Source organism: Squalius cephalus (genome assembly GCF_949319135.1).
Source record: "Squalius cephalus genome assembly, chromosome: 22".
NCBI lineage: Eukaryota > Metazoa > Chordata > Actinopteri > Cypriniformes > Leuciscidae > Squalius > Squalius cephalus.
This window is the reverse complement of record NC_137143.1, coordinates 29,989,664-30,006,207: the sequence shown is the minus strand read 5'-3', so window position 1 is coordinate 30,006,207 and position 16,544 is coordinate 29,989,664. Positions and strand designations below refer to the sequence as shown.

Genomic DNA, 16,544 nt, shown 5'->3' with positions numbered 1-16,544 from the left:
ACCTAAACATAGCTCTGAAAAGTATATTGTTTATTTCTTCTTCATTTACGTAGTATTTTTTAATTTTAATTTTCGAACTCCTCATTTATTTACAGGTTTAAATAGGTTTTTGAGTTCATGAGGAACTCATGCGGGGACTTCAGACTCAGAGGTCTTGTGTGTCACACACACACACACACACATACACCATCGCTTCCTGGTTTCATGCAAGCAGGGGGATTGTCGTGCAACATTTCCGGGACGCTCAGCGCGTGATGGTCAGTTCGCATTCAGTCGCGCGGGTCGCTGAAGGATAATGTTGATTCTCATCTCTCGGTTATTATTTATGACGGCGGTGTGGCGCGTGGCCGAGGGGAAGGTAACGAGCAGGTTTATATGTGTGTTGCTGACAGACACAATGTAATGATTCATTCTTATACTAATGACTTTCACAAGTGTGTTTTGATAGACATGAAAAGCTACTTCTGAAAAACACTAAACGAAAAACAAAAGTTATTCTCGGATTCTAGGCTAAATGTGTTTAGTAAATGAAGGATATTTATTTTCAGTTATGTTTTGTAATTTTGCTGTTGGAACTTCCAGCCTAGGTTGCGTGTTTTGGGTACGTCTCATATTGTGAGCTGCGTACTGTTTGGGGTATCACGTGCAGAGGCAACATACAGTAGCTGTCTACCTAGGCTGCCTACCTAGGCTCCTACGTAAACATTGTGGGTGTCCTAGTGACCTAATGAGCTACATGCTGTGACTTCTTATTTAGGCATTATAGGCATCTGAAATGTAGTGTGCTGCCTACTTAGACAATATTTTGGGAATCTTGGCCACCACTCTAGCGCGCGCGCGTGAGTGTGTGAGAAAGATGGACATGAGAAAGAAAAACTAGTGACCTATGTCACCTGCCTAGTGCCTAACCCCAGATAGCAAATTTTGGCATCATACACAGCATGATGTACTGCCTACATAGACAGCATTTTTGGGTGTCTTGTATCTCACAGCAAGTGTGCCTACACACATAACATGGGCAAAACTAGTGAACTGCCTGCCTAAATGCCATTTTTTAGCATCATATGTATCTTAAAACATAGTTTGCTGCCTATTTAGACAGAATTTTTGACATCTTGGGTATAAGCACCACTCTATAGTCTGGATTTTTGGTCAGCATGGGCATATGCAAAACTCAGCAATCTGCTAAGATAGACGGTATTTTTTGGAATGATGCATATGGGGAAAAACCCAGTGACCTGCCTACCTAGACGTCATATTTGAGCACAGTAAAACATAAATTACTGCCTACATATACAGCACTTATTTGAGCACAGTAAAACATAAATTACTGCCTACATAGACAGCACTTTTGGGTGACTTTGCCTAAAAAACTGTGCTGAGCATCATAAGTATCTTACAACTATTTTTATTTTGGGGGCATAACATGGGGAAAACTAGTGAACTTGAGAATCATAGGTATTTTAAAACATGTTTAGTCATCATGGGCATAGGCAAAACCTATAGGCCTAAAGCTACCCATCTAGACAGTATTTTTGAACATGATAAATGAGAAAATAAAAACAATAAAAGTGTACTGGTCTACATAGATAGCAGTTTTATCTATCAAGTATCTCAAAACCGAGTGTGCAGTATTTTTGGTATCTATAGACGATAAGATGCTTACCTAGTTCTAGCTCTTGTGGTGTAGATTGAGAGGGTGGGGAGTTCACGTATGTCACAGTTTAACTAGAACACAACCGCGTACTTTACCATGCAACAAGACAGTCAAGTGAGCATGCTAATGAAGTCTTGTTAACCAACCTTAATTTCACCTCTCAACCAAATCTTTCAAAAAAGTTACTTTGCAGGTTCCACTTGCTGTTCTCGATCAGTAGGTCATGGGAGAATAAACTGCTTTGACTGAGAAATGTGCTGGAGCTCTGAACAAAGAGCATGCTTAAATAATAAGCAGATATGATTCATGCATTTTAAAGATTACTGAATGATGTTGGTTGGTTACAGACAATGTTTTAGTCTTTTTAACAAGAAATACGTGCATGCATTTTTCATGCGATGTGTAGGCTAAATGTGTTGCCACTGTTATCACCTATCAAGAGATAGGCTTCTACTTCTTTGGCTGACTTCAGTAAAGCTCACTGTTGCATGGAGGATGTATGCTGGCCTGTATATGTGGGTCGTTTCCCAGTAACACACCTCAGCAATTTCCTCTCTACATCTTGAGTGTTTGTCATTTTATCTGAGAGGACGTCAGTGGTTTTAGAGATGATGCAGTAGTTTTTCGTATCGTCTAATCTGCATGATTATCTCAGGATGTGCATTTCCTGCTGAAAAGCTTGATTTTTAATTTGGAAGTTGACGTTAATAGTCTTTTCATCTCAGATAGTTTCTTGGGCCAGCTCTTTTTTTTTATTTTCCAGTTATAAATGAGTCATTTATGAACCCGCCACATGAATTGAGTGATGCTCAATTGCGACAACTCTTAGATCATTCTGTGCATTTTGGTCTGAGGCAGAAAGTACAATCCTCCAGCAACTTCCTTTTTAGGAGCACGGATCAGTAACAGTGCCGATAAATGCTGTACAAATGTGCTCAGGGTTGTATTTTCAGATCTATGAGGGATTATGCTAAATCTATCTTTAACTGTTTGATTGTTCACACTGGGAATACCTGGACCTTGGAATGTGAAATATGTTGTGTAATGATTTCATATTTAACTTGTTCCTGGTTCCTGCTCCTCTTGGGCCACTGTCCTGCAAAGTTTAGCTCCAACTTTCCTCAACACACCTACCTGGAAGTTTCTAGTATGCCTAGAAAGATCTTTGCTGCATCCCAATTCGCATTCTTATACTATGCCCTAAAAGTATGTCCTGTTTTTTGTGAAGAAAAAGTGCACACTTTTGAGTGTGTATACAGCTTTGGACATACTACTTTGTCATAATTGCGACTTTAACGGACAGCTCTGTCGCATCTTGTCAATAATCTTGTCACCGTTAAAATCCTCCACATTCAATTTAATTGAATTCCCTTCCGTATCTTATAGAAATGTAGCTGCACGTTGATCTTCTAGTCATAGGTTTTTCATGCAGAGACTTTCCTCATGTGTTTATAATTTGCATTATGATGCATTTAAAAGTGAATGACCAAACGGATCTTTATAAAAGTTCACAATGCAGTTGCAGATGAAATATAATGTGGATAACATTGAATAAATATCTTTTTTTCAGATTGGATACTGATAATTAATCACTCAAACCCCTTTATCTAAACCTCTCTACTTAACCGTCTTGCACATCTGCCATGTTTGTAGTTTTTTCCCCCAACACATTTTACTCGTGTTTGTAGTTCTAATCGAATCCTCGTCCAACACGCAATGGGTTGTGGGCAATATTAGCCGTCGAGTGTGCACGGATCTGCACTTCGGATTCTAACCGGAAAAAGTAGACCATCTTTGGAATACTTATTTCAACATACTACGATTTAGGACACATTAATTCTGATTTCTAATACTATTTAGGACGGGTAGTATGTGAATTGGGAGGCGGCACTTGATTAGCTGGTTCAGGTGTGTTTAATTGGAGCTTAAAGCCACTTAAAGTCCAACACACCTGAACTCTGAGTGCAGTGCAGGATTGGAAACCCCTGCTATAGAAGCTCAATGCAAACATATTTACTTTTGACTGGTGCATAACTTTCTTTAGGCATAAAATAATACATTTTTCGGGACTTAGATGTGATCTTGATAATATGCTCTGTTATAGTCATTCATGTGGATATCAAACAATCTAGCAAGATTCTACATATCGTTAGATATTATAAATCACCTCTTGGTATATTTTATGTGTGGCTGGTTTTGAAAACGCATAAACAAATTCAAGCATGACTATTTAAGCAGTCAAAAAGTTCCCGATGATTTGCAAAAGTCCCTTGCTTTTCCTCTAAACAGTTTGTCAGGTTTCCCGGTCTGAGTTTCCCGGTCATTGTTTTTCCCTCGCTAATTTGTATATTGTTATTTAGCTTGTTAATAGTAATTTCCCTCTGATATCACTTCTGCTTTTGTCCTCCTTTGCTCCACCTTCCATCCATGTCAGTGTTTATCATTTGGAGTTGTGCGTTGGACACCTTCTGCACTCACACAGAAAACTGCTGGAGATTCTGCATGCATGCAAAGCTCAGGATATCAATCTATTGGTCATAAGATTATTATAGGACAGAAAAACAACAAGCTTTGATCTTTGCCACTCTCCATTGCCTTTGACTCAATTTGGCCATTCATATCAGTTTCCACTGTGCGTGTGGTTCACCTCTTCACTGATTAGTGTGTTTGTGTGTGTGTGTGTATGTATATGTGTGTGTATGTATATATGTATGTATATGTATGTACAGTACAGGTCAAAATTTTGGAAACATTACTATTTTTAATGTTTTTGAAAGAAGTTTCTTCTGCTCATCAAGCCTGCATTTATTTGATCAAAAATACAGAAAAAAATGTAATATTGTGATATATTATTACAATTTAAAATAATTGGTTTTCAATTTATTATACTTTAAATTATCATTTATTTCGGTGATGCAAAGCTGAATTTTCAGGATCATTACTCCAGTCTATCAAATGATCCTTTAGAAATCACTCTAATATGATGATTCATTATCAGAGTTGGAAACAGTTCTGCTGCTTAATATTTTTCATAACCTGTGATACTTTTTTAGGATACTTTAATGAATAATAAAAATAAAAAAAAAAATAAAAAAAGAAGCAAATGTTTTAAAAATAGAAATCTTTTGTAACAACAAAATACACTACTGGTCAGTAATTTGGGGTCAGTAATTTTTTTTCTTTCTTTTTTTGAAATAAATCAATACTTTTATTCAGCAAGGATGTGTTAAATTGATAAAAAGTGATAATAAAGAAGATTTATATTATTAGAAAATATTTTTTTATTTTGAATAAATGCAGTTCTTTTTAACCTTTTATTCATCAAATATATTAGGCAGCAGAACTGTTTCCAACACTCATAATAAATCAGAATATTAGAATGATTTCTAAAGGATCATGTGATAGACTGGAGTAATGATGCTGAAAATTCAGCTTTGCATCACAGGAATAAATTATTTTTTAAAGTATATTCAAATAGAAAACTATTATTTTAAGTTGTAATAATATTTCACAATATTACTGTTTTTTTTTCTGTATTTTTGATCAAATAAACGCAGCCAAAAATATAAAAAAATCGTAATGTTTCCAAACTTTTGACCTGTACTGTATATGTATGTATGTGTGTGTATATATATGTATGGATATGTAAAATGTATGGATATGTATATTCCTTTTCCTTTCAATATATTGTATTGTATTTATATGATCTATAATTACATATCAGCAACCACACTGAAGAACCCACATCTGTCAAAACATCTAGATAGTAGGGTTTGTGTGTGCTAAATTAGTGGTTGACCATGTGAGTTTTTCAGTGTTTGATAATTGATAGTGATTCCTATACGGCACAATTTCAGAAATTAAACGAACACAGTAATATTTTTGCTGAAATAAAACTGTTTCTCATATGCAATGGATTTGTCAATGTTGGTAGACTTAATAAATATGAGCTTGTTAATTGGCCTGGCTTAAATATTAGTCTGTCACTCGTTACTGAGACTCTTTGTTGCAGTTTTTGACTAGCTTTGTAGCTGACGAGTGCAGATTTGAGACTAGTTACTCTGTTTTTTGTCATGTCAGTGAACCTTGTATAATAGTTGTATCAGTCCCACACTAAATACCCTAATAGTATTGCAGCGTTGGCATCCTTGAGAAAACACTTATAGGAGGAAATTATGCACACTGTTTTGCTCACAAGCCACATGACATGTCCAAGTATCAGTTCCTGATAATTCAAGGAAAATGTCACTGTCTGATATTTTTGGCTTTTGTCCCTTTGTGTTCATAGGCACCACTTCCATATAGCTCAAATGGAGAATGTGATAACACAACCACTGAATATTACGTAAAACAACTGAAAATATGCTGCAGTAAATGCAGACCAGGTAGGTTGTAAAACAAGATTACAGATGTTTCTGTTTTTACCACGATAGGACCGAGTGTGACCATTTGTATTCATAACTTTATTAGTTTGTTTAGAAACGACTGCAGGTTCTGACATATTTATATTTATTGAAGGAACACGTCTGGATAAGCAGTGCACTACGGATTCAGACACCATCTGTGCGCCCTGTCAAGCTGGACAGTACTCGGATCAATTTAACCATTTTCGCAATTGTTTCTCCTGTCAACGTTGTAAAGATGGTGAGTCAACTATTTTAATAAAATCACCCCAGAATCAAAAAGGCTTGTTTTTAGTTGTTTTAATGTTTTTGAGGGATAGTTCATCATAAAAATTATTCCGTCATCATTTACTCTTCCTCTTGTCCTTTCAAACCATTGAAGATTTTCTTTCTTTAATAAACTACAAATGGAGATATTAGCACAATTTTCACACTTCAATTTTCTGTACAATGAAAGTGAATAGTGACCAGAGGCTGTCAAGCAACAAAAATGACACAAACCACCATAAAGTAGTCCATATGACTGTTTCAAGGATAATCTGTGTAATCCTAATATGAGCATACAGAGGTGAAGGTTATCAGTGAATTTCTGACTGTTCTTCACACAAAACTACCGTATGATTTGTGTAAATGATAAGAGAATTTGCATTTTTTGATGAACTATTCCTTTAAATATTAGAAAATTACAAATTAAAATATAAAATGTACAGATTAAACAAACTACATTCTGATTTACACAAAATTGCTCAAGTGAGCATTTGCACTTTGCATTTACTAACAATTTGCAATACATTAACAGCATTTATTCATCTTTATTAACTTTAGTTTATAAAAATATATCTGTTCATTGTTAGTTGATGTTAGCTCAGGTCCATTAAAAATATTAATAGATGCAACTTTTGATTTAAATAATGTGTTAGGAAATGTTGAAATTAACATTAACTAAGATTAATAAATGTTCATTGTTAGTTCATTTTAACTAATATAGTTAAATATATATAGTTCAGTCATAAAACTTTAGAGGGCACAGGCTAGTGGTGCAACGAATCACTAAACTCACGGTTCGGATCATATTACGGTTTTTGAGACGGATTTTTTCTCTGATCAGCTAAATAAATAAATAAATTGGGGGGTGGGGGGGTTAATGTAACTTTGCTTTTCATTTATTACTTAAAGCTCAATTTAATAACAGCCCTATCAATGCAAATAGTCATGATAAATTGTGCAATGATACATAATTAATGTAAACAACACGGATCTCACGCGCCTCATTCTCTCACGAGTCACAACTCTTCACGTTCATCATTAGACTGCTCTTATGTTATGAAGATACTCGACAAAAAGACATTTTGGCATAATTGTGTGTGTTATTGTTCGTTCGCGCGAAAAATAACTATTCTGGGCTGTCTTGTGCGCACGCACGATATCAGCGCGAGTCTTTCTGTGTGTGTCAGTCAGGACCATAGACTGTAAAAAAAGAGGAAAATGTAAATATGTATTATTTTTACATAATATATGTGTGTGTACGGTGTATAATTATTTTCTATATATAAATACACACACATGCATGTATATATTTAAGAAATATTTGCATGTATATACTGTGTATATATATTTATATTATATATATAATTTATATTATATATAAATATTTTATATATAAATAACACTTTTTTTAAATATATATGCATGTGTGTGTATTTATATATAGAAAATAATTATACTCCATACACACACATATATTATGTAAACACAAACTTTGATTTTGGATGCGATTAATCGCGATTAATCGTTTGACAGCCCTAATAAAAATATTTATTTCATTTTTTTCCCCAACTGAATTTCTTATTGAATTGTTGCTGTTCAATTCTTCTTGTTAGAGAAAGGACTGGCTTATCATAAGAATTGCTCTGCTGATGCCCAAGCTGTTTGCATTTGCAAGCCTGGATGGACCTGTGTGGACACTGTTTCTGTATGTGATCAGTGTAAAAAATATAAAATTTGCAAACCTGGTCAACGCATCATCGAAAAAGGTAAGAGGCAAACATAATCTAGCTACTGTACATAAACACTATAAGAGCCTGGGAAGCCAGAATTGGAGACTTGTAGCATTTATGTCTGTTGATGAAATTAATTTTTAGCACACATTCACATCTAACATTTACAGTCTCTTTTGGGAAAATTTAAAAAATATTGATGACTTATTCAACTTTTGTCAAATAAAATGCTCTCCAGATTACAAATGCTTCTCCCCTTAATATCTATAATCACTAAAACAACATGTAGCAAATGATTGCTGGTTACTTGCTTTATAAAAAGCTGTTTGTTTCAATGGGAAATGCATTAATTTGCCATAAAGTCATTTGATAATGTATGTGAATATTTATTTCAGTAGACCAGTTATATGTGGCATCATCCTTGTGTTTGTGAATGCAGGATCACCTAAAGCTGATGTCAAGTGTGAAGTGTGTCCGACTGGAATGTTTTCAAACCGCAGTAATGCTGAGTTCTGCCAACCACACACACTGTAAGATGTGAATGGAAAGAAAGAATCATTACTTACAAATATACACCAATGCATACGGCTTATTTGTCTTTTTTTTTTCTCGGTTAGATGCTATGGTTCAGTTTTAAGTCCTGGCAGCTCTAATGCTGACACACAGTGTGATATGACACAACCCACATCAACAACAACAACAGAGGTTTCTCTTCAGATTTCATCAATGCATCCTCACCCAACAGGAATAAGCCAAAGTCCAAATGAGAAATTTCCGCAAATGAACACGACCACCACACCATCTCTGCTTCCATCGAGCAGCATGACGCCAAGCACACCAGAGAATCAAACCACAATAGGCCCTAAACCAGATACTTCGATTATGATCTACTGCACTGGTAAATATGAGGCCATTTCATTCGAATTTAGTTTACAAACCTTATAAAAGTACTATGTTGTTACATTGTATCAGAATACTATGCAGGAAATCGGTTGCCTGGTACAAAGGTCATTTAAACAATTTTGCAGTCATTAAAGGGATTTTTCACTGCTGGAAAGATGAATGTGTATTTAAATTGGGTCATTTATGTAGTAGAAATGTGAAATTATTTTAGAAGTTGGTGCCTTCTAGACTGAGAAAAGCCAGAAAATGTATTTTTGGCTCATGTGGATGAAAGACAACAACTCCCAGAATGCACTTGCTTCGCTGCCCTACGAGGACACGCCCAAGCCACGCCTACCAGTTACAGTGGGCAGTGTCGGGAGAAATTATATAACTAGGCTACTAGTGACTCGAAACTGAAAAGACGGCGTTTTATCGTGAGATCCCCCTATGGGCGGGTTGAAGACATGCGGGACGAGCTCCTCCTACTGGCTGGAGTCTCTCGCCTCTGGACAAAAAAGCCTCTGATGATGAAGCTAAATGATGATTTTTGCATCATCTGAGGTTTTTCTCCAGACACACAATACAGAAATCTCTCGTCTCAGGGGGACATGAGGGAGGGAAGCACGGTCACTCGAAAATACTACCGGGTTTCTACTGATACAAAGCTTAATGCTAATCTGTGAAGTATCCCTTTAAGCACAAATATTTTACTGCAGAATGCTATGATCGACCAATCAGAATCAAGTATTCCAGAACGCAACTTAATAGAGTGCAATAGTCCCAACAACTTATTTTTATTTTAACTTCTTAGTATTTCTATAGGATTTATGAGTTTTTGTTAAAGGGGTGGTATAATGCCCTTTTCACAAGATGTAAAATAAGTCTCTGATGTCCCCAGAGTGTGTATGTTTTAGCTCAAAACACCCCACAGATATTTGTATATAGCATGTTAAAGTTTGTTTGTTCACTTTTTGAGGGTGAGCAAAAACGCACCGTTTTTGTGTCTGTCCCTTTAAATGCAAATGAGCCGCTACTCCCAGCACAGAAGGCGGAGCTTCAAGAGCTGTGTTCTTTTACCTCACACACACATGCACTGAAAATTTCAAAAACTTTTAGCCTTTTATGTTCAAACCGAAGTCAGACAATGATGGAGAGACTCAAGAAGAAGTGACATGTAGAAGCAACAGGGCATTTCTGAATGGTTAGTTGATGAATTTATGTAGCTTATGTGTAGCTATCTTCTAGTCATTGATTAGCATATTCTGTCATGATAATCTATAAATCGTGGTCAGGGGGCGGGGTTTATGTAAATTCTAGGGTTGGTGATGTTACTAACCCGGGAGGAATGTGGTGTAGTCTCTACCAGCCGTTTGTTGTAGTCCTTAAAAAGCTATTTCTTTAAAAGCAAATCTCTCCCTTTGCTTTGAACTTTGAGCGTTGTAACTTTGCAGATGTTGTTTATGCTCAAACAGCAACATTACACACTAACTAAAGTTAAAAAAGTTAAATTATAATCAGCCACCCCAAAACAATCAGCTACAGGTGAATCATAACATTACAAGCTTTGATTGAAGCTTTTTTTTTTAAATCAGACAAAAAAACAAACGTACAAGACTTAAGTATGAGGGAAAGAACTGGAAAAGTCACTTTTTGATGCCTTGCTTTGACAATGTTTGAAATTTTTGACAATGTCATGCATTTCCTTCCTTTCTGTCACTTGTAACCTTTTCATTGTTTCATCTGTGGTCTGTCTTCTCTTCAGTCATTGTTTGTGGTGTTCTGGTTTTGCTGACGCTGGCAGTGATGGGGATTACTTGCATGTTACGAAAGAGAAAAGGTAGTGTGGGTTTTCATTTCAATTATAAAGAGATCAAAGAAGTAATTTTGGTAGATCAGTTAAATGTTATCTGCTCTTTAGATTCGGTACTTTAAATTTTTTTTTAATCATGATCACTTTTTTTATGCTTTCGGTGACGTCTTTCTCTAACTTCTCTCCTGCAGATGTACACAAGGTTCCAATCACAGGGGTCAAAAAGGTACTTTTTTTTAAAGTGCATACTGCACAGTATGTACTATGTACTACATACTATTTTTTTAAACTATTTTTTAAAAAGAAAATAGTATGTTTAAAGCAATTATTTTGGTGTAGCTTTACTATCAAACAAAGTAAACCACTAGTAAAAAAGGTAAACTACCAGCACTATGTTAATGTAAAATTTAGGTTCTCCAATCAACAAGCCTAAATTCTGAATAGCATACCATCATAATACTATTGTACTAATACTATTTCTGCCATATAAAGATATAGTAAGTCTATATATCTTGTTTTGTTACATATAAAGGATAAGCATACTAGCATACTACTCTTACTATTTCTGGCAAGTAGAGATATAATAAGGCTGTGTCTGAAATCGGCCTTATTCCCTTAAATAGGGCACTATTGAAGGGGATAGCCATTTGTAGTGGTGTCCGAAACCATATTGGATGTTATTAAATGCACTCATTCAATCCCACAATGCACCGCAATAACAAGTGTACAAACCTTTATTTACCTGACAAAAGCACAAAGAAAAGATTTCCAATGTTTTCACTGATCATCTTAATTGTATTTTGTAAAGATAAACATATTTGGATTTGGATGGCTGCAACACAATCCAAATAAGTTGGGACAGAGGCATGTTTACCACTATGTCCCATCATCTTTCCTTTTAATTACACTTTTTAATTGTTCGGGAACTGAGGATACTAACTTCAAGTGGAATTTTTACCCATTCTGGCTTGATCGAAGACAGCTGCTTACCAGACTGTGGTCATTAGGGCTGCACAATACATCGAAATTATCGAAATATCGCAAATGTATATATAACGTGCAATAATGGGTCATGAACAAAAGACAAGGAGAAAATCACTCGCTGCTCTTGGCTGGATAACTTTTGTAGCTTTAATAAGAATCAGTATATATTTAATTCATGCAGTGAAAACTAAGCAGTGTTTTATTTTTACATTTAATTATTCAGTTTCTGTTGTTAAATAACCCTAATGTAGGATAACCTGAAACCCTGAACCCCGAGGTTTACACTGATGTTAAAATAACACTTCTTATGTTTCAGTAAAACACTGATGTTCACTTTCAGAAGTTGTAGGGATGTTTTCTTGTCACAAAAAGAATGTGAAACATATAATTTTAAAGATAATTTAAGTTTATTTTACACACTTTAAGCATTATCATATCGAATATCGCATTATTTAACGAGTTATCGCATATCACATTTTTCTTCAGTATCGTGCAGCCCTAGTGGTCATCATTGTCTGATTCTCCTTTACACGATGGGTCATACATGAGTCATACGTACATACAGTACTATGGTGTAGAGTGTCGATAAACCACTCGGATGTAGCACTTGCTGAATGAGGCCTGGCTTTGACTTGCTTCCCAGGAAAGATGTGATCTTGATACCATGACATATCTCTGTTTAATCTGAATATACGCCCCCATGTGAATAATACCTTCACACACATGCAAGTCACCCCTGCCGTTTGCTTTTGCACCTGGCGCTGATGAAAGTCTGGATGGTCCCTTTTTTCCTTGGGACTGAGAACTCATTACTCATCATCCGTTTTTCCCAAAAACAAGCTGAAACATGGACTCATCGGACCACAGCACACATTTCCACTGTCTTTTAGATCATCTGAGATGAGCTCGGGCCCAGAGAACTCGCCGGCATCTCTGCTTAGAACTGATGTATAGCTTTCTCCTGGCATAACAGAAGATTCAAGTGGCATTTCTTGATGCAGCAGCAGACTGTGTGAAGTGACGGTTTTCCAAAATACTCCCGAGGCCATGTGGCTATATTCAGCAGAGTAGCATTATGGTTTCTCATGCAGTGCCATCTGAGGGTTTGATGGTGACGCCTTCTTGTCTTGCCCTACACAGCCTGAGATTTCTCTGGATTCCCTGATTCTTTTCACAGTATTATGAATGGTAGATGGTGAGAAACACAAATTGTTTGCAATTTTGCATTGAGAAATGTTCTCTAATGAAACTTGGTGGTGAGCCATGACCTATCTTTGCAAGCTGTGGTGGCAAACAATTTTCGAATTCTGAATAAGAGACAAACATGTAACAATTGTCTTTAAAGATGATTTATTCCCTTGCAAGGAAAGGTCCGCAATCATACAGTCATACAAAGTGACTACAGAGTGACAATGAGTGGGGGGCATCCTTCCTTCTTTATAGTTGTTCCTCCTCCAAGGTTGTTTCTCGAGGCTAAATGAAGATATGTCTCAGCCATAACTAACACATTATTTAGATTTGTCTATCATATTATACCCTTGAGTAGAGACCCTCTGTCTCGGTCATACACTTAGTCACAGATTGACCTTTGTCAGGTCATATACAAGGTCATACACATACATACATTCATAAGGGTATGTATGGACACTACATTAATCTAATTACCATCATTGAATATAAGAAAATGCAAACATATAGAATATATTCAATTTCTTCCACACAAGCAAAGACTGAGATGCTCCTTTTATACCCAATAAAGATACCCTCACCTATTGCCAGTTCACCTGCTTATTGTGGGCTTTTTCTAAACGGTGTAACTTGGATATTCTCTAATCTTTTAACTTTTATTTTTCCCCCGTCTCAACTTTTTTTGGAGTGTGTTGCAGCCATCCAAATCAAAATGTGTTTTTTGGTCAGTGAAAACATTGGAAATCTTTTCTTTGTACTTTTGCCAGTTAAATAAAGGTTTAAGAAAATTAACAAATCACAGATTCTTTATTTTATTGCACTTTACAAAATGTCCCAACTTTTCAGGAAATGGGGTTGTACGACAAGAAATGCTTAGCACGCTAAACTAATTCGTCACATGACCTAATTTCCACATTGCATATTTAATTCAGTGTCATACATTTAATATATTAGAAATAAATAGGATTATTATGCAGTTTTTCATAAATCCAATCAAATTACGGCTGCGTAAATTACATACTCTCCTGAATAGGTACTTATTTTGAATAAGTTATTACTTCACAGCTGCTAAAAAAGTACGTTCTATATAGTATGAATGTCAGTAGTGTGAATGTAATCTAGACGTACTACATTTGCAATGTTGTCATTATCATGTGACCAACCAGCGTCGCTCCACTTCCATTTATAAATCCTCTCCCATGGCCTCATGGGATTGTAAAGTGTCCATCGTATCCAATCTCACCAGAAGTAGTAGGTCATCCAGGTACTTTTTTCCTACTCTTTTATGAGTACTGTGAATTTGTACATACTACTTTTGTCACATACTGTTTTTCACCTACTATATAGTAAGGGAAGTATGTGAATTTGGATGAAGCCAATGTTTTGAAAATGGAATTTCTAATCGAGCACATTGCATTGTGGGATGCAGTATTCCACACATCCTCATTAAATTTTTTCCCATCTCTTGTTTTCTTCAGTTAGAGCAGGATCCCTCAAAGAGCAACATACCTGATTGTCAGCATCTATTAACCGCCGACAAGTGCCAGAAGGAGCCCTCCATGTCTTCATCGGACAGCCAGAGTCAGCCGGACTCCAGCCAGAGTCACATCAGCGGAGACTGGCTGGAACGCACCAGTCAGGAGGAGCTGCCGTCCGTCTCCAGCCCGTTAGTCAATCTCAGCATCACGGCCACCTTCAACTGCCAGGTGAACCCAGCAACGGCGTCCTGTTCCATCCCGATGAACACATCTGCACTGACACCCCGCGCTGAAGCTCCGGTGCCGCTTTCCCAAGAGGAGGTCTGTGTATCCTGCCAGCAAGAGGACGGCAAAGAGGCTCTGCAGTCAGTGCAGGAGTGCGGCCCGTGTACCTTCTGATCCCTTGTTACCGATCAGGCCAACTGAAAAAATGTATATGTTTAGAGAAATATATGTGCCAAATGCCCGAATGTATTGAAATATAATGTTAATCAGGGATTTAAAAAAGACATTTATTGCATCTTTAAAAAAAAAATTATGTAAGACTGATATGTAAAACATATAGATTGATATACAAGCTCACATTATTACTTTAGCACTAATTTGTGTTTTTCACCATACGATGCTGATGTATAAAGAGCAGGGTGACTGAAGGCTGATTTAATTTCACATCATTTGATGATAGGAACTTGCTCTCACAATTTCTGGCCCGGCTGGAAAAATGTGCATCCGACTCAAAGCTCAATCCTGCAAAACTAATTCACCAAACAGACGAAGTCGGCTATGTTGATCATTTAAAATACCAAATATTGGCCTTGTTGATATATTGGCCGACCTCTAGTGTGAATGATTTACATCAGTGATGTTTCATAGTTATAAAAAGTCATAGTTCATAGTCATACTTATTTAGTAATTGTCTTTGACCCAGTAAGACTTAAAGCGATAGTTCACCATGTGTCGTCGGATACTCAACCTCAATATGTCCTAAAAGTTTCTTTGTTCTGTGGAAGTTTAAAAGATATTCTGAAGAATGATGGAAACCAAACAGTTTCGGTCCCCATTGACTTCCATAGTATTTTTTTAAACCAACAGTTGTTTGAATACTCACAGAAATACATTATTTTGTGTTCAACAGAGCAACTTGAGTAAATGATGACAGAATTTTCATTTTTTGGTGAACTATCCTTTTAATGAAGAATAAATAGATTTGTTTAGATATATGAAGCTAGCGCCACCCAGTGGTTATTTTCTCTACCTCCCCAGTTGCAAACCTACACAGTGTTTTAATGTCCTGTTGTTTTTCCCCCATTATAATATAAAGACTCAGTGAATGGAGGTATTACATGAGATGAATGAGAAATAAAGCCTTCTGTTGCAGCACAGGCTGTCCAAAACTTTTGTTAGATTAGAGTCAACACACTGTATATATTGCACTGCCAAGTATATTGCCAAAGATGATAGATATGTATATAGATATTTTTTTATGTTTTTAAAATTGTAAATAAATTGTCATTGTAACATTTTGTATATATATTCACGTATAAAACCCAATTTTATTCATAATTATTTGTCTTTGTTATTTTATTACTATTACTTACACAAGTATAAGTTGTGTAACTCATCCAGCATTGTTTGTGCTACAGACATGGATGAAACCTCTAACTTGAGATTTCTCACCAATAATGTAGACTAAAAAAACATTTGAGTGACCTAGCAATGCGTTGGTATTATGCCAGAGAGTTTTGCACAGGAATCTACCACAAGTCTAAAGCCTGGTCATATTTTATTATTGCTTTAATTTATATATTTCCTCATAGACTGGCAACTGTGGAAACTACAGTGTAGTCAAGACCAAACTGTGGTTCTCCTTGCCAGAACATCCATTATACAGACACTGTTGGTAGACCACCGGCACAAAAAGCAGTTTAAGATGAAAGTAAGTCTCTTTATTATGAGGCCGGAGGACAGCCTCCAGCGGTGGGTCAATACAGCTGTTAACAGACTTAAGGAATCAGAGAAGTTTCTCTTTAGGAGCTGATTTAATAATGATCATGCTGTTTTGATGGTTGCTACTCCCACATCGATATTGCACTGTAGAGCGAGCTACTAGCTTTTTCTGCGCGTGGAACAAAGTCTTCAGTA

At 36.2% G+C, this 16,544-nt stretch overlaps 1 protein-coding gene across 1 annotated transcript; it reads left to right on the top strand.

Moving 5' to 3' along the window:
* Positions 1–167: 167 nt before the first annotated feature.
* On the top strand, positions 168–15,963 carry tnfrsf1b (tumor necrosis factor receptor superfamily, member 1B). Its single transcript, XM_079856741.1, has 9 exons — positions 168–358; positions 5,946–6,042; positions 6,176–6,301; positions 7,941–8,093; positions 8,497–8,587; positions 8,675–8,955; positions 10,705–10,779; positions 10,944–10,978; positions 14,403–15,963. Exons 1-9 carry the CDS (start codon positions 296–298, stop codon positions 14,799–14,801), a joined length of 1,320 nt encoding a protein of 439 aa, XP_079712867.1. The 5' UTR covers positions 168–295; the 3' UTR covers positions 14,802–15,963.
* Positions 15,964–16,544: the final 581 nt, after the last annotated feature.

Excerpts from the sequence above, each read along its gene's own strand:
- tnfrsf1b (XM_079856741.1), top strand. The coding sequence starts at position 296 with ATGTTGATTCTCATCTCTCGGTTATTATTTATGACGGCGGTGTGGCGC. Across the intron at positions 359-5,945 it reads GGCGCGTGGCCGAGGGGAAG|GCACCACTTCCATATAGCTC; the intron begins GTAACGAGCAGG and ends TTGTGTTCATAG. Across the intron at positions 10,780-10,943 it reads CATGTTACGAAAGAGAAAAG|ATGTACACAAGGTTCCAATC; the intron begins GTAGTGTGGGTT and ends TCTCTCCTGCAG.